The sequence below is a fragment of the Thalia democratica genome, chromosome 5 (genome assembly GCF_965202585.1).
Source record: "Thalia democratica chromosome 5, ktThaDemo2.hap1.1, whole genome shotgun sequence".
Lineage (NCBI taxonomy): Eukaryota > Metazoa > Chordata > Thaliacea > Salpida > Salpidae > Thalia > Thalia democratica.
In genome coordinates this window covers 39,443,053-39,468,010 of record NC_139169.1, presented here as the reverse complement: position 1 = coordinate 39,468,010, position 24,958 = coordinate 39,443,053, and the positions used below count along the sequence as shown (strand labels likewise).

At 26.2% G+C, this 24,958-nt stretch overlaps 1 protein-coding gene across 1 annotated transcript; it reads left to right on the top strand.

Annotated features, from left to right (window-relative positions):
- Window positions 1-9,673: 9,673 nt before the first annotated feature.
- LOC145835811 (ER membrane protein complex subunit 8/9 homolog) lies at window positions 9,674-13,570 on the top strand. The gene is made up of 2 exons (XM_082943532.1): window positions 9,674-9,985; window positions 12,882-13,570. Exons 1-2 carry the CDS (start codon window positions 9,680-9,682, stop codon window positions 13,164-13,166), a joined length of 591 nt encoding a protein of 196 aa, XP_082799658.1. The 5' UTR covers window positions 9,674-9,679; the 3' UTR covers window positions 13,167-13,570.
- The last annotated feature ends 11,388 nt before the right edge of the window (window positions 13,571-24,958 follow it).

Sequence of the window (24,958 nt, the reverse complement as noted above, 5' to 3'; positions counted from 1 at the left end):
GTAAATTGAAAAATTACTTCTAAGTTAGTAGTATAGGAGTATAAAAGAGTAGCAACTAATAACTAAAATAATAGTATACTATTAAATCTATAAATTATTTTCTTAAATACAACTCTAGTTAAAAAACTTTAAACTAGCATAAAAGAGGAAAAAATTAAAAAATCTAAAACGTCCTTAGATACATTATTTGTGAACTTTATTAGTTTTACAGTAAAACATTTTCTTGATATACATCTATCAGTTTTAGGAACAAAACTTAAACTAATATAATAAAAAACATTACCTTGTAAAAAACATCATTTTTACTTTTTCTATAATCGGTACTTACTTAAAACCTAACATATATCCTTTAACCTTTATATAGTGCCCAATCAACAGTGAAGTAAGTTAGGTTACTTAGCTATGAGTGTTAAATTGAAAGTAAAGTAGAATGTTAACATGGGTGCTAAAGCAAACTATTACAAGGTTTTAGTTGCTTTTTATCTACACTTATTGTGAAAGTTATAATTATTTTTATATTTAGTCCTTGTAAATATAAGTTTTGCTGCATAAGAGTTTTATACAGCATAAAAAATTAAAATGTTTTAACTTGCTTGTGAAAAATATTAATTTATGCTAATTAATGATATAAAAATAAATTCTGTAACAACTGTGTTATAAAATTATAAGGGTTAATAATAAAGTGAAAAACGTAATTTAAACAGTATATTGAAGTAAAAAAGTTTTAATTAAAACTAATAACTTTGATATTTTACTTATTATTGTTCTCTTTTTTGAAGACAATCTCTAACATTTTTTGTAAAAGCTTCAAAGTTTAAAACGTAGGTCTCTTGGATGTTGTTTTACAAAATAAACAAAATAGGTTTTAAAAAAGCTTTAAGATAAAAAAAGTTAAAAATATGCTACCTAGTTACAATATGGTGTGTAGAAATAAATGAGGTTATTTTGATATATTTTTGTGCTAAGCTAAGAAATACTTAGTTTGCAGCTAAAAGTATAGTAAAAGCTGTCACTAAAATTAAACAACATTGTATAATTTTAAATTAAAAGTAACGAAAAAGAAAATAAATATGGATTTTCGATTACAAATACATCAAAACAACAACAACTTTAAACAATAAGTTTTTTTAAGGCTAAACGGTTTTCTTATTCAATGTAAATTAATTGCCTATAATTACAAATATTTTCTTTTATTTAAAATGAAAAATACACAAATTAGTCACTGTTAGTAGAAAAATAAGCTCTAAACACTTGTTATAATTAATTTACACTGAGCAACTTTAAAGAAAATGTTGCTAAAAATACGTATAAGTACTTTTTTTCCAGCAAATATTTATTTATTAAGTTTAACTTACTAAAAAAATTTGAAGCATTTATCTTAAAAACTAAAAAACTCAAGATCAAGATATTACCTATAAAATTTTTATTTAAACATCTTATTTTAATAAATATTATAAAATGCTTAAGTTAACCTTGGTATGTTTTACCCACAATATGATTAGAGTAACCTTAAAGTACGATTAAATTGTACGATTTTATACCGGGTTCGATTGAAACGTTAAGTGCTTCCCTAAATATTTGCTGGGTCAGCAATTTTCTTTAAAACTTTATTTGTTTGTTTTTTTAATTTTACTTTTAGTCTTATTCACCGTACAAGAACATGTCAAAAATCGAAAAAAAAAATTTCTAATAACTAAAAAAAAAAAAAGTTGTGAAAAACTCTTTTTATTTTCTGAATCAGCAAATATTAGGGGAATCACCTTAACGTTTAGACAAGACTCTTTTAAACCACTTTATTTAAGTTTTTAGAAATACATAATAACCTAACTTATTTTTAGTTAAACAATGTCATTTATATAGAATTTTAAATTTTTATTAGCCAACTACATATTATTTCAAGAGTCAAAGTATGTGCATATAGTTGTGTATACTTAAAATTAAAATATTTATTAAACCTCTTTACATATGACAATTTAAACGAGTTACTAGTTTTTACTTAACTAATGTTTGATTTTGCAATTTTATTTTTGAAAAATCAATGACTGTATACATATAGTTTATTATAAGACAAAAAAAAGCTGAAAACATTTGATCCTAGGACCTGGTGTACGAAGAACCTTTCGGTTATTTAGTTGCACATAACTTGGATACCTTTTAACGTATTGTCCAGGATACCTTTTTTTTATTCTAGAAAACGTTCCTTTGCCTTGAATTAAAAAAAAATCTTTCAATTATCATTTTAGAAATACAAATCTTTTTAAAATAAGGTTAAATTTGAGTCATTTATCTTGACTCAAAAATTGAAATTATCTAAGATTAATAGTTTAAGATTAATACTTAAATATTAATCACAGAATATTTTGACACACATTTTATTTCACTAAAAATTAAAATGACTCAAGTTTTAAAATAAATGTAAAGTAAAATTAAAGTTGTGTCTTCCTTTTTCTTTTGGACCTTGTTGTAAAACAACTGTGAATATGAGAACAAATTTCATTGAGTTACTTCTGATAATACTCTACAGCAGTGGTCGGCACGGTGTACATTGGTGCACATTGGTGTACATGAATTTTCTTTTAGGGTGCACAAGACTTTAGGGGTACATGAAACTTATTTTGGGGTACATGAATTTTTTTTAAACCTTTTTACATTTAAGACATATTCAACCTTGATATCTAATTGACCATTTTGTTGTCAATAAAACGACCATTTTTGTACTCCATTAGTTCTATTCTGTTACATTATGTAAAAATTATAGTTAGTAATTTAGACCTGGGTGAAACGAATAAAATACTTTTGTAAAAATTAGATCATCGATATTAACAGTCTATTGAAATGGATAGGGTATACTGGTAAATTTAAAGTTAGCGTGTAAAAATTAACTGGGTGTTACCGAAATATTAGTAAAAAGAAAAACGATTAAATGTGTTGACATATATCTAACACTAGCGGCGCTAATGAATGAAAATTGGGGTGCACAGAATTTAAATTTTATGATTTAGGGTTCACTGATTCGAAGTAGCGTGCCGACCACTGCTCTACAGTCTATATGGGGTGGATTCAAAACTGGGTTTTTATTTTATTTAGCTAAGCTAATCAGAAAAAAACTGCTTTTATCTTTTCAAAGAAAAAAAAGCTTTTGTTTTGATATTCAATTGATAAAAATCTACAAACGTACAAACAAGATAAGCTACACTTCAAATTAAAACATACATAATGAAAATAGCTACGGGTCAAAATTGCACGAAGACAAAGTTGCACGAAGACAAAATTGCACGAGTGACAGTTTTTGCAGAAAGGGTTATTTTGCACGAGAGTAAAAAATATAAATAAATAATAAAACAAATAAACAAAGTAACTAAAAACTTAATTAATAAAAAAAGCTACCGATCGAAGGTAAGGGTTAGGTTAGGAGTAACAGTGATAGTAAAAAAAAATATATAACTAAAAATGAATAAATAAAAAAAGCTACCGATCGAGGGTAAGGGTTAGGGGTAACAGTGATAATAAAAATAAGAAAGTAACTAATGAAATATATTAAAAAAAAAACGAAAAGTTTGTTGTCCGAATTTGAGTAGTCGTGCACTCTATATATGTAGATGTTTGGACCTGGTGTTAAATTTATAATGAATATTACCTTGAAAAATGTTACTTTAGAATTAGTTTGAAAAGAGCACATTAAAAAACCGAGTTTTGAATCACCTGTCTATATGTTGCAAACAAAATATAAGTTGTTATAATTATATGTGTATGTTTTGTACAATGAACAGCCTAATTAAACTGTGCAATATAAATAAAAGCATGGTTGCCACACACTCAAAATAACTCAGTATATTTTTTAAATTTTGCAAACCTCAGGTGACTCAGTATAACTTGAGTATTTGATTTTTTTTTTCAAACTTAGAATGACTCAGGATAGTTTTGTTTTTATGAAAAACTCAGGACAGTTTAAAGATTTTAAATTTTTTTTTGCTTGATTTTTTTTTAGATTTTAAACAGATTTAGTTTTTAATATTTTGTTATTTTAATAACCAATTTTCAGGAAGAAGTTTATTTTATTGATAATGAAAGCTTTGTTTCTTTTGTAAAAATTATAAAAAACTCAGGTGATCCAGGACAGTTTTTTGACTAAAGGCTGGCAACCCTGTGTAAGTTAAAACTTTTTGCAAATTTTCATTGTTTAATCTTAAAATGTGTAGTTTTAAAGTTCTCCTAATCAAAGTTTGCATTAAAAACTAATAATTGGATGAAGTAATAATAAAATCCCTTAGTTGTACATTACACAAATATAAAGCAAAATTACAATTGTAAGTTTTCATAGATTACTATCTAATATTGTTTTGTGATAATTACACAATTATATTTCTTTGAACCATAACCTGCATATAAAAAAAAACATAATATAATGTTGCAAAATGAAAATGTTTAGTAGTGTTTCTTAAGGATTAAAATTCACTAGCTGTTTTGGTAGTATAGTTTTCATACTTTTCATTATAGTAATATTGATAAACTTTTTATAATTTAAAAGCTATATTCAGTTGTTATTCTGAGCAAAACTTAATTTAGAGAATTGAATTGAAAATGTGTTAATTTTTATGATGTAAACATAAGTTATTTAAACATCCTGTAAAAAATTAAATAAGAAATAAATGTTATTGATCAGATATAAGAGCTACAAGTATGTTTTGTTTGTTAGTTTGTTGATGACATGGTGCTGCTCATTAACTAAAAAGTACTAGTATCTAATATTTTATTGGCTTGCTATTTACAGGGTGGCTACTAAACCTGGAATTTGAAAATTTAGGCTTAAAAAACCTGGAATAACCTAAAATTTAAAAATATTTACATGTTTAGTAGAAAATTTTGATTTCACATAAAAAATCTATCATAATGACCAAAAGTTTTTTGTGGGCATCAAACATTTTTTATATTAAAAAACACATTTAAATTAGCTTAATAGTATCTTTTTAATGTTGTTATGCTATTTAACACAATTTTTTATTAAATACTCGATTTTAAACTAAAATAGACCCAAAAATGTGTACTTTCATAAACCTGGAAGAAATTTCTAAAAAACTAGTGGCCACCCTGTATTTACTGCTGGTTCTAGAACAAGTTTCAACATCTTGTTTACTCATATTATGTTTTTTTATGGTAGAAAAAAATCAGACTCACTCTTATCTCTACAACGATAAATGTTTTTTTTAGGCCAAGCAAGAAATTTATCATCACTTGTAATTCTACCTCATCCTTTAAATTTAACACTAATATAACCAAAAAAACTAACTATTTGGGAACTGGTCAAAATTGCACAAAAAAAGTTTTGCACAGAGTTTCATTTTTGCACAAGAGTAAAAATAAAATAATAAAAAATAGAAAAAACAATAAAAGATAAATTAATAAAAAATCAAAAAAAAAAGTTACTGACAAGAGTTAGGGGTAACAGTAATTGTAAAAAAAAAATAACTACTAAAACTACTATTAAAAAAAAGAATAAATAAAAATAAACTAATAAAAAAAACTACCGACCAAGGGTTAGGGGTAAAAGTGATAATAATTAAAAAAATACACAAATATATTTAAATTACAAATAAATTCAACCCAAGCAAAATTGTCTGCTTGTGCAAAAGTGTCTTTGTGCAATTTTATCCCTTTGTGCAAAAGTATATCTGTGCTCTTGTGAAAATTTGACTGGTACCCATCTATTTAACCCAAAAAAACCCTTAATTAAACTTCATTTTGCAAACACTCACAAGGTTAAAATTTCTACACTAAAAACCCCTAAGTGCGGGAAATCATGAAGCTCAAATCCCCAAGCAAGTTTCTGCAGATGCTACAATAAAAACACATCAACAATTCAATCATGTGATCACTGCCACCAGTGTATGTGTATCAATGTAGTACATAACAAAAATGAAAATAGACCAACTTAAACAGTTGGAGGTAACAATATAATCCTTATGGGAGGAGCAAGCTATAATGGCAAATAACTAGAAATCACTGAAAATTTTAAAATCTGTAAAAACCATCTTATAGCTGCTTAGTAAAAAATATATAAAATAAGATCAAATTTCAAAAAAAGTATTTTAACCCCCCTATGCCATTCACACAGTAACAAAAAGATAACAAAACAATATATTAACAATAAATATAATTTTTTTCAATAATTTGTAACAATCACTTTTTTGTTAGCAAGACAATAATAAAATAAAATACTCATCACAATATGTTGCCCATGTAAAATATATCAAATTTCAACACAAATAAAAAATACATATAGAAGCACTCTAGATCTACTCCTTGTAATTATTTATTTTAGATTTTTATAACTAAATTTAAAACAAACTTTTTTAAAGTTTCAGGACACTTGACCAAAACTTTGGACACAAATACCTAAAGCAGTTTAGGCCAAGTCTCATTCTATGTATTTCAATCATAAAGTTTATTTTCTTTGAAAACCTGTGTTGTGTGAGTGAACAAAACAGGCAAGTGTAAATCTATAGTGCTCTACATCAAACCGTGTTATAGTATTACACATCAACTTACAAATTTGCAATTTGACATATCATTAAATTTCAGCACCTGTTTTTTTTAGTCAGAGGGTTTGTTGTGGTCAGGGCAGGCACACGACAAACATACCTGACTACTCTTTTTTGCATATATACAATTGGTTAAAAGTTTTAAGTAAAAGTCCGCAGCACCACCCCAAGCAGATATATTTTAATGAATGGGCGGACAAAACAAACTATAATATATCAACAGGGTTGCCACTGTACCTGGAAAACCCTGGAATTTGACAATTTGGGAAAAAAAACCTGGAATTTTGAACAAAAATCACCTAAAGACCTGGAATTTTAAACAATTTTAACATGTTAAGTAGAAAATTTTTGATTTGACACAAAAAATCTACTATATAGATAAAAAAAATTTTCATTATCAAAAATTTTTATTGTAACACATTTAAAGTAGCTTTACAGTAACTTTTTAACGTTTTTATACTATTTAATGCAGTTTTTTACCTTAAACTTAACTTTAAACTAAGAATAGACTTTTAAAAAATTATTTGAAAACCTGGAGAAAATTTGCCAAAAGTCAGTGGCAACCCTGAATCCAATTTAAGTGTGATTGTGTCTAAATAATATCTCAGTTTTGACAAAACATAACAACTCCTAGACAATTTTGATTTCAGAGAACTCAAACGTTTCTTTTTGAGCTTACCATCAAAAACCACACCTAAATATTTTATACTATCACTCCGCCCAAATAAGTAAACCATTAGTCTTAACCCACAATTTTTGAAGTTTTATTTAAAAGCAAAAGTTTTGTTTTTGAATAGTTAATAAAAAGTTTATTAACTACCATTTATCAACTTTAACAATTCCTTATTTATAACTAAATACTATATACTTCTGATAGTTTTATTTTTTACCTTAAATCAAGAATACTTTTATTCAAAAATAAACAATATTGATAACAACATCAATACTATCGAATATTTTCAAAAATGAGTACTAATATTCTTAGATTTAAAGTGATGCTTAACTTATCAAAATAAATTAAAAAGTACAATTTTTAAGTTTGATAACTTCATTAAATTAAAGTTTCAAAATACCTAATTAAAAAAAGTTTAAATATGATTGACCAAAATGCTGCTATCATAAAGTTAGATGAAACTTAAAATCAAAATCCTTCATCTTAAAGTCAATAGATTATTAAATGATGCTATAGAATTAACTTGGAAAAAAAAAACCAATTCCCAGAAAGTACTATAATCAATGTGGCAATTTTGCATAGAATTTTATACGTTTTGAAGATAAATTAGAATTTTGTATAGTGTTTCTATATAAAATTAATGTTATGTTTTTTTACGGTAGAAAAATATCAGTCTCATTCTTCAGATCAAAGAAGAAATAACTATTACTATTGAAAAAAAATCAGAGTTTTATTTATTGTAAACTCCATTTAAATGTCATTACAGTATCTAGACAGTAATTTTATACCAACATAAATATTTCTTCCTTAAACTTTATTTCTCTACTAAATAGGGACAAGATAACTTAAACTTTAAAAAATTTAGAAGAATTTTCTAACAAAAGTGGCCAACCTGAATAGTACAAAACTTTAGAAAAACTAAACTTATAATAATATCATAAAAAGTTTACTTGGTATGGTGGCTAAAAACTTCCACTCATAATACATATTCAACGTAAGATTTGGACAATAAGTACTTAATTATATTGAACTAACAAGCATAAATTACCATCACTAATAATCAAAAGAAAAATAATCACTCCCCACAAGAACTATATAGGGTTATCTTTTTTCATGTTATTTGAAAAATTCAAGTTTGTTTGTAGTTTTTTTGCAAAACTCAGACTACTTTTAATAACAATGAAATAAAAGCAACTCTGAGTATTATAAATTAGAAATTTCTTGTTATACAATTGTATAGTTAATAAATACAACAATCACTTTGCTAAAATTTCAAAATAGTCCTTTAAAAAAGTAAATAGCACTCTCTCATGTTTAACCTGTTGGAAAAATCAGTAACAATTTTTCTGTTAGACTTTTAAATAAGTTCATGTATATTATAGTACTTATTTTTGAATAAATTAGTGGAGTGGTTTTAAAAAAAAATATTAAAAAACTAAATAAGCTTTTAGAGCTTAAAGATTTTTAAGCTGTAAGCGAAAAGAGAAAAAAAGTTTTAAGTGAAGAGCTAACTATTTTACAATGGTAATAGTAATAAAAACGTAATATTTAAGTTACAGTTAAAGATAAATATAATAATTAAAATTGATGCCTTAAAAGTTTTAGATTTTAAGTTTTTGAATAAATTTAAGTTTTTCTTTCAAATCAAATTAAAAATAACAAAGAATAAAAAAAAAATTATGGTATATAAGTAATTGTTAAAATACCAGGTAAAAATGTAAGTTTAGTTTGTTCTTTTCATAAATGTAAGTTTTAGTTTCATTTATCTCAAAAGTTTTATAAGATGTTTAAAAGTGACTAATAACTTTTTAATTTATGAAAAAAATAAATGAATAAAACTTAGCAATTTCAGATAAGATCTTGAAAAAAGTGAAAAATCATATGCCATTAATTTTTTACCCAAACAGCTAGCAGCTCTTTAACTAAAAAACTTCTAGCTAATAGTTATAAAAATGTTATTATTTTAGCAAACTTTGGAAATTGTTTTATGATTAAGATTTCTTTAAAACTTCGTGTATGATATTTTTGATTAAGATAATTCTTCATTTGTTCATAACCTATAAATTGTGACTAAATGTTTATCATTTTTTTTTTAAATGAAATCCAGTTTTTAGTTAAAACTACCCTAACTAGTGTTATGAATCTTAAGACAAGTTAAGAAGCCTACAACAATTGGAAAAAATTAAATAGTTTGTCCATACCATAAGCTTTAAAAACTTATAGAATTGCTGATAAATACTAAAATATATTTTTATTTTTTTATAGATTTAGTGCTTTTCTGTTGTTTAGTTAAGAGTAAAAACTTGTATTTTATTTAAAACTATGTTGCTATAAGTAACTACTGTAATAAAATAAAATTTGAAATTGTTAAGTTTTCTATAATGCTACTGCCTTTGAGCATTGACCAATTTTAAACTTTAAACTGTTGAACTAATAAAAACTATTGATGTTTTACAGACTCTAAATAATGCCAACCGTTGTAGTTTCAAACCAGGCCTTTGCAAAGTTGCAGCTGCACGCAGCCAAGTACCCGCACCTTGCAGTCAACGGAATACTTCTGGCATGCAAGGACACTCTGGCAAACGAGGACACTCTGCTCATTGTGGACACCATCCCGCTCTTCCATCAGTGCTTGCAGCTGACCCTCATGTTGGAAGCTGCCATGACTTCTGTGGACGCTTACTGCAAGCAGGAAGGGTTGCAAATTGCTGGCTATTATGAGGCTCCTGAACATCTGGAAGAAAAAGCTCAGCCTTCTATGTTTGCTTGCAGGGTTGGTGTGATTGTTTTGTTATTTATTACATAAAGTTGAAAGTTATTTTTTAGATTAAAGAATTTAAAATGTTAAACAAACTTTTGAAAAGAATGTTAAGAGTTGATGCTGTAGGGGGAGTAAAGTTTTTTTAACTTGATGATTTTGTTTAAAAGATCTTTAATTTACCTAGATTTTTTATTTTTTTTAAAGTTCAAATTAATTTTTTATATATGAAAGTAAAAATTCAGAGAATTTAATAGTTTCCTTATGGTAGAACCATGGTAAAAAGCAAAAATAAACTATTTCAATAAAAACTTATCTTATTTTACAGCTTATAAGCAATTGTTCTGAAACTTTCTCAATTTCATCTTAACTTAGTAATAAAAAAATTCTAATTTGGTAATTTTTTAAAATTTGGATTATTAAAAAAAGTATAGATTTTTGTCATAAGTTTTAATTTTAATGTTGTTTTATTGTTACATATGTTTTTTTAAATAATGCAAGGAAGATTTCTGAAAAAAGGAACTATTTTGAGGCTAATCAATTAAAAAATGAAGAAAAAAATAGAATTTTATTAAATTTATCAAAGTTCCAAGTTAAAGTCGGCGATGAAAAAGTTCTCCGTCATGCAATTATATTAGAAAATTTTGGCACAACTGACAATATCTCAAAATCTGATTATTGTTTTTAAGTTTTTAAAGTGTCTTATTTATAATAATATTACATATAATTTATATAGGACAATCCTAATTATAGGAAAAAGCCCCTCTGTGTCATAGATAAACTTGGATAAAATAACTGATTTGATATGTACATAGTAGAAAGTATTTGAAGATAACTTCAAAATTGTTTTTAAAGTTACTCAGAATTTATTCCTATATTCGATGAAATTGAAACTAAAAATTATTTACTTATTGTTATAATATATTTCTATTTAGATTTTTTTAGCTTCTAAACTGTTAGAGAGGATTTTAGATAGTTGTCAAAGCATTCATCAAACTTTTATGATAAGATAATGTTAAACAAAGCTTTATTTTTAAGCTACATTTAAGTTGGTATTCTTAAAAAAACTTATATTTTTGTTTAATAGATTACATTTTCAAAATCCTATGTGAAAAATATAAAGTTTACAAAACTGTTGAAACTTTATTTTAAAATATAGTAATTGCTATAGCTTTATTTTTTGAGTTTTGTGTTGCTTTTAATAAATGTATTATTTAAACAAATTTAGACTCTTTAGCACAAAGGGTATTACTAAATGCTGATATTATAATTATTTATTATAATAATAAAATAAATGTTGTAATTTGATATTTTTTGATATTGATTTATGAGTATATAAGTAACTTCTTTTTTTAAATAATTTTAGTTTATAATAAACTCAAAATATTAAACATTAGAACTGTACGTTTGTAAAATTTATTTTAATTGACTTAGATAATTTAAATACATATTTTCAAAATTAGAGTTATGAAAAACTTTAGAAAAAATATAGTACATACTTGAAATTAGGATTAAATTGTTGTAGAATACTAAAATTTGCCTATAATCTGCTATTTAGAGATATACTTCCAGTGAGTTAGTTTTACTTATCCTTTTAAGTTTGCATCTTGAAAGTAGTTTTTATGCAGCCTGCAACCATGATTCCTTAACTATCTAAAGTTTTTTTTGAGCTGTTAAAAGTATCTGGAGTTTTGACTAAATCTTTTTTTTTCGTATGTTAAAATACAGTTACAGTTGTTAAAATTATTAAAAATAATATTTTGCATAGTTGTTGTAGAGTATATTCTTGTTTTTTTTATAGCAATCTGCTCCAAAAATTTTTGAAAAAAGTGTTGAGTATAAAATGTTCATTATCGAAGTTTATTTTAATTAAAGTAATATTATTTTGTCTGAAAAGTTGAAAAAGTTACAAAAACTAATATCTAACATAAATACTATTTAAATTATACAACTATCCAATATTCTAAAAAAAAGTATGGCTGTCACTTTTGAAAGCGGGGACACTTTTGCATGGCGACTCTTTTGCACAAGAGTCACTTTTGCACAGATTGAAAATTTTATTGCCCCGAATCCTTACGCTCGTTCAGTAATTATTTGTTTTATTTTTTGTTTTTTCCTGTTTTTTTTTTATGATTAATAATTTTTATTCGGTATATTTATTTAATTTTTATCTTAGTTAATCCTTACTTCAATCGGTATTTTTTTTTCTTTTTTTAATAGTTAATTTTTTTTATCTAGCTTTTTCTTAATAGTTTGTATTTTCACTATCACTATTACCACTAACCCTTACCCTCGGTCGGTAACTATTTTTTAATTTTTAACAATTAATCTTTTTATATATTTATTCTTGTTTAATTTTTAAAATTTTTATTCATTTTATTTTATATATTTTTTTACTCTCGTGCAAAATAGCCGTCGTGCAAAAGTGTCTCTGTGCAAAAGTGACGCTCTTGTAAAAGTGACCCGTTCCCCTTGAAAAAATATTTAAAGCATTTGATTAACACGTAAACTTTTGCATTTTATTTTATTTAAAACTAGCTGAATTTTTAACCTTCGATTTGTATGTTAATTAAAACATTCATATCTATAAGTTATTCTATTGCTTCACGCAACTTATTGCTTTCTTGAACATATTAAGATTATATATTAAAGTTTTTTTAAAGTTGAGGTTTTTGAGTTGTAGGTACTTTAATTTTTTATATTAGAATTTTGAGTAACCATTACAAACTCTTAAAAAAAATTTTTTTAAAGGAATTATTTATATAAACCATTTTAATTAAAAATTAAAGGGTTCTTGTAGTTTTTTTGATCAATTATGCCAGACAGTTGAGGAAAATTAATTTTTATATATCTCTCAAAGTTTTTCTTTTATCTTCTACAAAAATGTTAAACAAAATTTTAAAACAATCAGGTAGCAGACATGATCAAGTCCAGTTTTGACCACACCAAGCTGGTAGTCATTGACAACAAGCAGGTACCCAACCCCGAATCCCTCCAATTCTTCCAACACGCCCCCGATGGAAAATGGAAGCCAGCTAGTGATGAGGTCGGTTACCATGACAACTGTTGTGACGTCACCAATCACTTGCTGAAGAGGGGTGTTGAGAGGGATCTGCAAGACTTTGACAATCACTATGATGACGTCACAATGAACTGGCTCAACCCCAACATCAACCAGTTGGTTGTCATGGACTGATGTTAGTTGCTAAGAAAATACTTGATTTCTAGAAATTTCTTGTTTATCTAAGCTTTTAAACTTTTTAGTAAATTTAATTGGTTTCATGTATCGCTTAATTTTTATGCTTTTAAGAAGATTTTTTTTTTGGCCGTTTAGTTTTTAAATATTCTAAAACAAGAACAGATTAGTAATTTCTAGATGGCTTCTTTTAACTTCCATGTACATTTATTTATAAAGATAGTGTTTTTATTAGCTAGCTAAAAAACTTATATATATTTGTTTTTTTTATAAAAACACAAAAAATTAATTTTAGTTAATTTACCTTAAAAAATCGCCACTCAAAAGTTTGATTTTGAATTATGTTATCTTTAAAATGTTTCATTTTTTGATATAGTTGTGTATGTTTTCTAAAAGACATACATACTTGCAGCTCAAAACATTTCAAAGTTTTAAAATGTTTTTCATGATATTTTAGTAATTTTGCAATACTTTTTCTTTTTATGTGTGTAATAAATTAAATAAGTAACAATGTCTACTTAAAGTAATCCCTATGTCTTAATTTTGTATGGTTTTCGTGTGTATGATAACTTTTTGAAACTTATATATTTTGTTAATTACAAAGTCTGTTTTTAACTCAAGTTTATTTTATTAGTTTTTTCACGTTAAAACAAAAAATAACTTTAGATTTTAACGAAATGTTATAACAGGGTTGCCACACACTCAGTATAACTCATTAATTTTTAATTTGATTTTCAAACTCAAGCTGGCTCAGGGTAGTTTTGTTTTTTTCAAAAAAAAAACTCAGGACAGTTCTAAGATTTATAAAAACCTCAGGTCAGTTAATCTTTAGGTTTTGAATGAGATTTAGTTGATTAAGTTTCAGTATTTTATTATATTTGAATAGTTTTGTTTAACAACTTGAGTATGAAAAGTTTTAGTTTTTTTCTTAAGGGTTTAATAAAAAAACTCATGATGACTTTGGAAAGGTCGCTCGGACAATTTTTTTGACCCTAACAAAAGGCTACAGTGTTATAATTTGTAATGTTCTATTAAATATATTTTCAAAAGTTACTAAAAAAGTCAAAACCAACTACAACTTAATTCAGGATATTATAATTCTGTTGTAAGTTTATTGTTAAAATGTACAAATCTTGGTCTAAAAATTTTTCATTTTAACTCATTTCTAATTCGTTTTAAAAGTAGCTTTTTCCACTATTTTATACTTTTAAATTCTTTTAATAACTATATCAGAATTGCCACTCGGTCAAGAAAAGTCAGGAAAAGTTTAAAAAATGACAAAAGTCAGGAATAATGGTGGGGTTTTGAAAAAAAGTCAGGAAATTTAATAAACTTTAAAAAAAAGTCAGATTTAGTCAGTTTAAATTTACAAAATTCGTTGTTTTCCAAAGCCTTCAAGTAGTAAAAGTTTATTAAAAGTCCTTTAAAGTCAGAAAAGAATTCCAAAATTTTCCTAGAAATTTACAAAAATATTTAATTTTGTTTCCAATGCCTTCGTCTGGTATAAATTAGTAAAATATCCTTTATAAAACTGCAAAAATTTTCTATTAACATTTTGAACAAGTACCCTACTTGATCAAGCAGATTTTGTAAGCTTTTTAGTATTGATGATCTGCAGCAAGGACACTTTCATAGTGAAACTGATATATACACAAAAGTTTATCTAGCATAATTTTAGAATCAAAGTGTTTTTTTTTAAGTAAATAATTGAATTCTTTATAACTAAGCAGTTAGTTAAGTATTTTATGTAACAAGTTAATGTGTATACTTTACCTCTTTATAATTTTTTCAAAGTTGTTTAAATTTATTAAATAAGTTATAAAAGAGATGTATATGCCAAGATTAAGTTTTCTTGTTATTTGTATTTTTTGTAGAGTAACTTAAGTTTTTAAAGTAAATAAGAGTATATATATTGTTACTATTTTTATACTAAATGATAAGAGGAAATATTTTATACAACAGATATTTAGTTTACTTTTTTATGTCTTTTTTTTACAGTTACTTAAGTATATTCTTTTTTAATTGATTTTTAATTAAAGGATTTTATATCAAATAGTTTGGGTAGTTTTTTATTAAACTAAGTGAACAATTTATATAAGTAAAACAACATAAGTAAATACTTTTGGTTATTGGATTTTTTTTGACTTCTAGGTTGTTTTACAACTTATATGCTAAGTCTGACTAAAGTTTACTTTTTTAGTTAGATAAATAGCTTATTACTGGTAGAGAGTAAATTTATTTTTTGTATTAAGGTGTCAGATTAGAATTATTTGTACAGAAAACTATTTCTTTATGCATTGGGTTTGAAAATGATGCGGAATGCAGACCAGATTAAGGAAACCATATCTTCATTAGATGAAGAGGTTGAAGTGCTAGTAAAAAAACGGAGAAAATGAATTTTAGTACATACATTTGAAAAAAACAGTATTTGATTAAGTTCTTTATTGTTTTAATGTTTTAACTGTAAAAGTTCGTTATTGTTTTAAGATTTGAGTTGTGAAAGTTCCTTATTGATTTAAGATTTTAATTGTAAAAGTTCCTTATATGTCGTTTCGTTTGTTTGGATACATTTATGCTAGGAAATTCTAAAAAATTAAGTTTTTTTTTCAGACAAGCTGTATTTATAAAGTAATAATACAAGTATTTTGCTGATAGAGCTGTTTATAACACAAACATCAATCATACACTGATGGTTCAAGTGATGTCCTGGAAGTTTGATGATAGAATTCAGCAAAAAACTGTTGTTTTTAACCTGTAATAAAGTTAGATTGAAAGCTTTATATAGTTTCAAGTGTTAGATTATGTGTTAAAGAATAAGTTTAATTTAAGAGTTTGATTCAAAAAAGTCAGGAAAATGTTGATAAAAAGTCAGGAAATTTTTCTCAGCTTGATCAGTGGCAACCATGCTATAGCCAAACAGGATATTCCGTTTTTAATTTAAAAAATAATAACTAAAATGGTCAATTTTATAATAACTGCCGATTTTATTTATGAACTTTTATGGTTATAAATTAAACTTGACCTTAACTATACAAAAGTAACCTATCAAAACCAATAAGATAATAAGATCATTTAAAATTGTATATTCAAGTTATATATTAGTGTTGAAAATTCCTTAGCCTTCAAATTTCTTTTGCGTAAGCAGTTATATTTTATGGAATGTAATGATGTAGTAGTTGATTGTTATAAATAAAAAATGTCCTTTTTTGATAAAGTGATATAAAAAGAGATAAATTTAGAAACTCCTTCTTTGAAGAAGTGACTTTCATTCCTAGTTTATAAAGTGAAACTGCCTTTAAACTGATATACTCCTTGAAATTATTTGATGCTCTTGCAAAGTGTTTATAAAAACAAACATTATCTCTAGTGATTGCATATTGCACACTTTTTATACTTATTTAGGTATCGTTTGATGACTGTTTATCATTAGCAACTGTATTGAAACAACTTTAATCTATACAAAAATACTAATTATTAGTGATCTACCGAATCCAAAGTTTCGAATCCGGTAGACCACTTTAAACTTTTTGAATTTTACTCAATTGTTTGTCAAAAGTTAAATGAAATATGAAACTAATTAATGATTTTACGCTTGAATTGATAAAACAGTGCTTTTTTACACTTATAAAAGCCTTCTCAACTTTGAATTTGAGTTTTGCACACAGTATAAAAACTATGATAATTTTTTTTGTTAGACTCTCAAATTAAATTAAGTACACAGTTGAGGCGTTTAATTTCAGCTTTTTAAATAACCGCTCTTACTTATTCATCATATATTTAGTTTTTTTTGTTTGCTCATTTAAAATATTGAATATTTGTTTAATTGTGTCATAAATGACTTGTGAAAAGGATTGTAGGACATATATATTTTATTATACTTTTTTCTTAATTAAAAAAATATGTCATGTTATAGTGTCTTTTTTGGAGAGGCTGTTTGTTAAAATATAAAATCTTAGTTATAATAAGGTTGTTTTTTTTTGAGGTTTTTGATATAAAAGTCAATTATTTATACAAAGAAAAAAAATTTAGCTTAAATATGTATTATTAAAGCAGATGCTTGCATACTTTCAGCTATATACTTTTATTCTAATAAATGTTTATATGTGTAATTGATAATTTTAATTTATGACTTATATGTTATAACTTCAAAAATTTTAATATTTTATTTTCAAAACAATGTTCTTAAGAAAAAAGATCTGTTAATAATAATTTCTTAATAAATTTTTATTTATTTGGTGTTAAATTTTTTGGAGTGAACGGTTGTTATGAAAACAAAAAATTGAACTTGTATCATTCTCTTTAGCAAAAATTGGAAACCTTTAATTGTTATTTATCTTCAAATCATATATTTCTTTAACCGCGCATTGGTTGAATGAAAACTTTGAGTGCAAACATCGTGCTTAGCATTGCCGGGAAATGGAGAGTGAGCACACTGGTCAAAACATTTGTAATTACATTCAGGATGTGCTTAGTAATTGGAATATTATCTTGGATCATGTTCACGTTTTTTTTTTTGCAAGACAATGCAGGAAGCATTAAAAAGACAAACAAAACAAAAAGCCTTGCTTCTTGTTCAAGATGTGGACACAAGGTGTAACTCAACATATCTTATGCTAGAGAGAATGAAAAAGTTAAAATCAGTTGTCCGGTTCTATGTAGCTAACTACAAAAACGATCAAGATTCGAATAGTACAGCTAAAGAATGGCAACTGGTTAATCACATTATTCTACTGCTCGAAACTTTTTTTTTGTAACAATTAGTGTAGTAAAAACACTGCATTGTTCTCAAGCGTGATGTCGCATGCAAGATCACTGACGAAGTTTGTTAACACTAATGGAATTCATTATAAATATCAAATGTTTGTAAAACTTTAGCTAAAAGTTTAGGAGAGGCTTGCGAAAAAAGGTTCTATACTAGGGGAGGGCAACGTTTTTAATCGGGCCGGATCCGGAAAATTTTTGTCTTTGGTAGGCCGGAGCATTTTGAATTAGTGTTTTACTAGATCCAGTATCCGGATAATGCCTATTTAAGCCCGCGATCTGGCCGGATCCTAATCTGAAAATGTTTTCGGATCTGATTGGATACTAATTTTAAACCGAGATCCGGATCCGGTCGGATTCTAAATTAAATAAAAGTTTTGGATTTGGCTGGAATCTAATTTTATAAATACGGTTGATCACTTTTCTGAATCCTTCTAATTGCAGAAACTTCTCAAACGTGATAACGTCAGATGTAGATTGAGAAATGCCAGATGTTTATGTAATGTCTACAAATAGAATTGACATGGTAATTAACAAATGTTGGTATGTAAAATATCAGATTTAAACAAGCAATTAGCTTTGGGTAATTTGACAAAAATATATTCCAACTAAGTAACAACACAAAATATTATGACAAAATGTTTTTTTATCAGTAGACATTAATTTGAAAAGGCATTTTCAAACATGTTTTTATGTCTAAATCTTACAGTTTGTTTTGTAAAAATATGATACTAAGTTTTATAAAAAGTTTGTAATTTTGAACTTTGCGGGCCGGACACTTTTATCGCGGGCCGGTTATTTTAACTCCGCGGGCCGTACATTGCCCACCCCTATTCAATAACAACAACTTAAAAATGAACGACAACAAATTATACTAGTCACAACAGCTGTTGATCCACGATATCGACTTTCCCTTCTGAACTCAAAAATAATGTTAAAGAGCAGCTAAAATTTTATTTAAAAAAGCATATCTCTTTTGAGGCTGTCAAAATGGTGATCTCCAATATTACCACCAGAGAAACAAAAACCACAACCCTCTGTAAATTTTGATCCGGAAAAGTTTTCAACTTACTATTCTTTGTTTACAATAGAATCAAACACAGGAGGACGAGCAACAGGATTCTTTTGAAGAAGAAATTGAAGCAGAAATAAAGGGCTTTTAGCTACAGAGAATTTGAATGCAGAAACTGAAGAGGATAAAGTCTTAAACTTGTGGAACTTAAACAAGACAAATACCCACATCTTGCCAGCTTTGCAAGGAAATATCTTGCTGCACTATGATCTTCTGTGTATTCTGGAAGATTTTTTTCTGAAGGTAGTTATTTATATGAGGAAAAGCATAATTGATTGCTTCCAAAGACCGGCAAAAAACTTTATTTCTCCACCATAACTTGAAAAAACAGGAATAGTCTTTTGTCAAATCATCTTTTGCAATTTTAGTTCGTTTTATATTTTTAAACAGTTGCTAAGGTTAATTTATATTTCTTTTTTGTAATGGTAAAAGAGTAATCCTGAGTGGAATTTTAAACTTTTTATTACAATTGTAATTCCTATTCTTTTTTAGGCCTTTACTCTAGTTGGTATTATATTTCAATTTATTACGGCTCCTTGTTATTTTAATTTGTACTTTGTTTTATAATTATGAACACTTGCAAAAGTTTATGTTCTAATTCGTTTATGGTCACAATAAAAACTAACTCTTAAGTTAAACTTAAAACGTTTTAATTTTTTTTTTGTGATTTGTTTTCTGCTTTAAGTATTTATTAAAGTCGATGATTTATTTATTTTGCATAACAAAAATACAAGTTAATGTTGCTTGCATGGATATCAAAATATATTTAAGTTTTTGTCTATGTAGCTTGATTTTAAATTTTTTGTTCGCTTTTAAAATAAATTATTCTTAAATAAAAATATTGTTCAAACTTAATTAACTAAAAAAGTAATGATATAATTAATATTTATTATTTATAAACTTGTACTGTGTTTACATTACAAGCAGCTAAAATCTTTAGAATTACATTTATTAAAATATTCGGATTCGGCTGAATCCTAATTTGAAAATAGGATTCGGATCCGGCCAAATCAAAATTTTTGGATTCGGTAGATCACTACTAATTAAACATTTAGTAATATTAAGTTGCTTTACTGTAAAAATAAGAAACACTTTTTTTTTTTTTTTAATTAACATCGTGAGGCATAGACTTGGGACAAACACAAAAACCATCATTGGGTAGATACCTTGAGACAAAACAGGAAACACTCATCAAGTTGATTATTTGCGACTTGATTTTCTTCTAAAAGTCCATTTAAACGCCGTTGTTGCAGCTTCAATGTTTTATTATAAAGCTAGTTATGATGACAGTTTTCAAACTTAGTAATTACGAAATTCTCACTCATATTAAATTTCAAAAGATGAAGACTTAAGTAAAACATTTAAAACTGAAATATCTAGTTACAAAGGTCTGTTAAATTATCCAAAAAAAAATTAACTTGTTTTGTTTGTTTTTTTGCAACAGTTAAATTGTGAAGTTGTTACAAAGGTTTTTTCTAACAAAAGTTGTCTTATTAGTTATACTGAATTATGAAAAAAATTAAAAGTTGATTAAATGTTAATTATAAGTTCTCAACACTAAACTTAAAGAGAAGTATTTAGTATGTTTTGTTTAACATATTAATTAATTACAACAAAAATTAAAGCTTACCATATTTGTAAATCAGAAATATTTCTCTAAAGAAACCAGGTCGTTTCCTTTTAGTTTTTGAAGTTTCGTTTACAACATTCGTACCTGCTATAGATAAACATTTTGTTACAAAGTCTAAACATAAACTTGTATTTATAACTTCAACTTACTAAGTTTTGTTCTTTTTGCATCAGTGTTGTTGCTGGTATCTCTGTTTTGTATATACTGTATTTAATAAAAATTAAGATTTTAAATTAGATAAAAGCTGGTAATAAGTAAGTTATTCTAAAAAAATATTACTAAGGCTTGTAGCTTAATTATGTACATAATTAATTATAGCTTAAATTTAAAGTTTTAGTTATTAGTGTTCGACAAATTAAAATATAAAGTAAATATTTAATTAACTTATTGTTAGTTTATTGTATATATAATTAAATATATACATATAGTTAGAATGTTTTGTGTAGAACTATTAAAATTACTAGTCATTAAAAAATAACAAATGTTGTTTAAAACTAACGTCATTTTTCTTTTTTTGCTCATTTTGTTGTTGTCAATACCATTGAAGTGTCTGAAATATTTACAATATTGAAAAAAAAAGTTAAATAAGGTAACATTAATTAAAATAAAACATGTCCCTTATAAAATAATGTAAAAATATATTGCAAGCTTGACTGTAAATAACTTGATAACTTTCATTTCGTTCTTTGAATTGTCGATCAAAGAACTCTTTCGTCTTTTCATTTGCGATGTTGGTTGAGTTGTTCCAGATTCACTGTGAATTTAAAAATAATAGCAATTGATCATTGTTGATGATTGAAAATTATTAACCTAAACTTAAAAGCTTACCAAGGTGTACGACGTTTTCTTAACAATACTTTGTTATGAGCACTGGTATCTTTAAGCTCACCAGTCGAAGACTTCAAACAATTATCGTCAGTTTTGATATCCTTTAACATGCTTAAGTCAACTGTTGAATTTGTCCTTGGGGTACTAGTGCTTGCCGGCTCGCTAATAGTGGATATGCTGCATTGTGATGACTTGGGTTCTAAAGAAGAATCAGAAGCTTTTTTCGCAAGTTTGGTCAACTCAGCTAATGACACATTCGTATTGCCCTTAACTAACGAATCTACAAAATTTTCGACATCCTCCGATTCGATACTGGAACTTGAGGAAATCGGTGACACCTTCTTCAGCAAGGGCTTGTTGTATGTCGGGTATACGTGGTGTGATTTGGATCTTCTTACCACTTTGTTGAAGGTGATAGGTGCATAATTTTGGCAAATTACTTCTTCAGACCTTGATCTATGGTTCAGACCAGTGCAATTTTTGAAGCTGATTGGTACCTCTACATCTTCGTTAACAGTTTTAAGTAATTTTTCTAGAATGTTGCTTTCCTTCCAAGCAAGCGACTTCGCTTCCTCCCCTTCGTCGGAGTCGCTGCTGTTGCGCCAACCTGAGCTTGGCATCGGAACTTTTGAATCTTTATCTTCGGGCAATTCACATTCTCCAGTCTTCTTTAGTTCGTTAATCAACTGAACAAACAAGCTGTTAATTTTTTCAGTCGAACTCATTTCTGGTTGCAAGTTTGAAGCAGAGTTATGATTGTTTTCTGATTTGTTAGTTTTGGCGCTTGGTACTAAGGTTATTTGCTCAGCTTGAAAATTGTTCGAATTTATTGTTGTAAGATTGGTTGCAGAGTTCGGTTTTCTAAACTTGAAAGGGATAAGATCCGAAGAATGGCAAGCCTTGTCTTCTTGTATAGAAGCTATAAGTTTGAATGTTTTATAATAAATATTTGTCCTACTATTCAAACAAAATAGCTTACTTTTAGTTTTTTTTGGTATATAAACTATTACTACTATCAGGGTATCTTAGCATTTAACTTGTAAACTAAACAAACTTTTATAAATAACTTCTTAAAGTTTAATACGATTCATAATTTCAAATACATATTACTTTTTGAATACAATTAAACTGTTGTACAAGCTTAGCTTATAAGTTTTTAGAAAAACATAATTAAAAACTAAAAAAGTGAACAGTCCATTGTTTTGTACACAAAAACAGCTTGTTGTTACATGATCCAACTTACTTTCTTTTGTGTTCTTGAATATATGAAACGCGTTGGGAACCATGATGTCCTTCATGTACGTCCCCAACATGTAGTCCCTGAAAACAATATTAATGTTTTGTTCGTTTGGTGATAAAAATACTATATCGATTGGATATCTTATAAAAAAAACAACAATTTGTAAATTATTAAAAAAAACATACCCTTAATAATTCTTCAAACATATTGCTTATTGAGCGATAAAAAAGTGCTCAAAAAGTTTGGTCTAAGGACCTGATGTACAAAGGAACCTTTCGGTTATCGAGTCGTACACCGCATGCTTATAAAGTTTCTTACGAACTATTACACATAATTTTTTTATCATTTAAATATTTAAATCTTTACTAATAAAGCAATCAGTTAAACAAGATGAAAGAAAATAAAACTAAACAGAATTCCCTGAAACAATTTTCATGTCTCGTCTGTTTGGTTATCAAGAAAGTCTATTAGATAGTATATGTTATCAAAATAAACAAATTGTAGTGTCTAATCAATATTTTCTTTAAAAGCTTCTACTTATGATATAAGTTTTTTGTCTATAAATACAAACACTTTTTTTTATAGTTTTTTGAGAATACTTATGTCGCACATCTGAAGTAAAATAAGCTTAGCTTGGAATAGGGATTTACTTATCTTTTAATTGTTTATAAATGTTATAATTTTTAATTTTACTTTAGAATATTATTATGTATTTTAAGATTATATCAGAATGTTTTCTAAATTAAATAGATAAAATTCCTAACGAAACAAAGATTATCAGGCAAAAAATAGTGGCTTTTAGAATATTTATGCTTTTCTTTATCAAAAAATAAGTTTAGTTAAGATCTTGAAAATGAGGCTACATGTTAAACTATTACTTTTTTGTTTTTGTGTTGCTATAGCTTTAAATGATTATTAGATATCAAACATTAAGTTTTGATAATGAAAAGGAAAAAAAAATTCTTTTATTGTCGAAATTATTTTTATTTTTCAAGGTTCACCAGGTTAAGAAAACATATTACAAAAAATAAAACACTTTTGTTAAGTATTTGTGCAAAAATAAATTGGAAATAATTCATAAAACTACTAAATAAACCTAAAAAAAAACTTTGAATACTTAAAGTGAAGTACCTTTCAAAGGTTTTTTTCCTTCACTTTTTTTTTATAGTCAAAAAACAAACAAAGTTTGATCAAATCAAAAATGCTTAAAACCGACCCCCGCCAAATTACATGACTAATTTTTTAAAACAATTTTTCAAATTTGGTATAAAGCCCTAAATGCGCTAAAACTTTGTCTTTAAAAAAAATTAAAAAAAACTGTAATTTAAAGATTAGGGCTTAATGTATGGCGTAGTTTTTTAGTTTATTAAATCAATTAAGTAAATCTTAAAAATTAAGTAAACAAACTTCTCCGCATTTTCGTTGAACCCTTCCTTTTCGTTCCAGCTGAAATGAAAAAATGAAACCAGGCTGTTCAACTCCGTTTCATTTTCAAACCTCATTCTGTCTTCTGTTTTAGACAAAAAAGTATTAGTGGTTTGAATTACAGGAATGTAGTAGACAGTTTTTAGATACTCAACTATATTAACATTATTTAATAAAAATATCATGCGTTCCAAAGTTATCAAAATCGAAATAATGTTTATATTCAGGCTGACCCACATAAGATTTTGTTTTCATGAAAAAACTTTGGACAGTTTTAAATTTTCATATTAATTGGAAATTCATAATAATCTCTAGACAGATTTTTTCTAGATTTGAGTTCGATTTTTTTGATTTAGTTTCAAAAATTTGTTATTGGAACTAACACTTGTTAACTTGGAAAAAATTCTTAAAAGATTTAAAAACTCAGAATGACTCTGGAGAGTTTTTAAGGTTACTCAAAACAGAGTTTTTTGACTCCAAGAATGGCAAACTAGAATTCGATGTAAATGATAAAGATAATGTTGTTTTTTTTATAGGATGCAAAAATTAATGCATAGTTTATTCGTTATTTAAACTATTTAGTAGTTTAAATACAAAAATATTTCAATAATTTAAAATTAAGCAAGCTAGATATAACTTTTATTTTGAAGTAGAAAGCTTGAAAGTTTTTGGAAGAGATGTTTTATTTTTTACTTTGCCAAGATATCTAAAACAAATCAGTTAATGATTATCAAATTCGGTTTTATTGTCTTGTTTACTTGAAAATAAAAACTGTATAACATGTTTTCAGACTATTTATAGTTAGGCGGTTGCTAACTATAAAAAGTAACAGCATT

Excerpts from the sequence above, each read along its gene's own strand:
- LOC145835811 (XM_082943532.1), top strand. The coding sequence starts at position 9,680 with ATGCCAACCGTTGTAGTTTCAAACCAGGCCTTTGCAAAGTTGCAGCTG. Across the intron at positions 9,986-12,881 it reads CTTCTATGTTTGCTTGCAGG|GTAGCAGACATGATCAAGTC; the intron begins GTTGGTGTGATT and ends TAAAACAATCAG.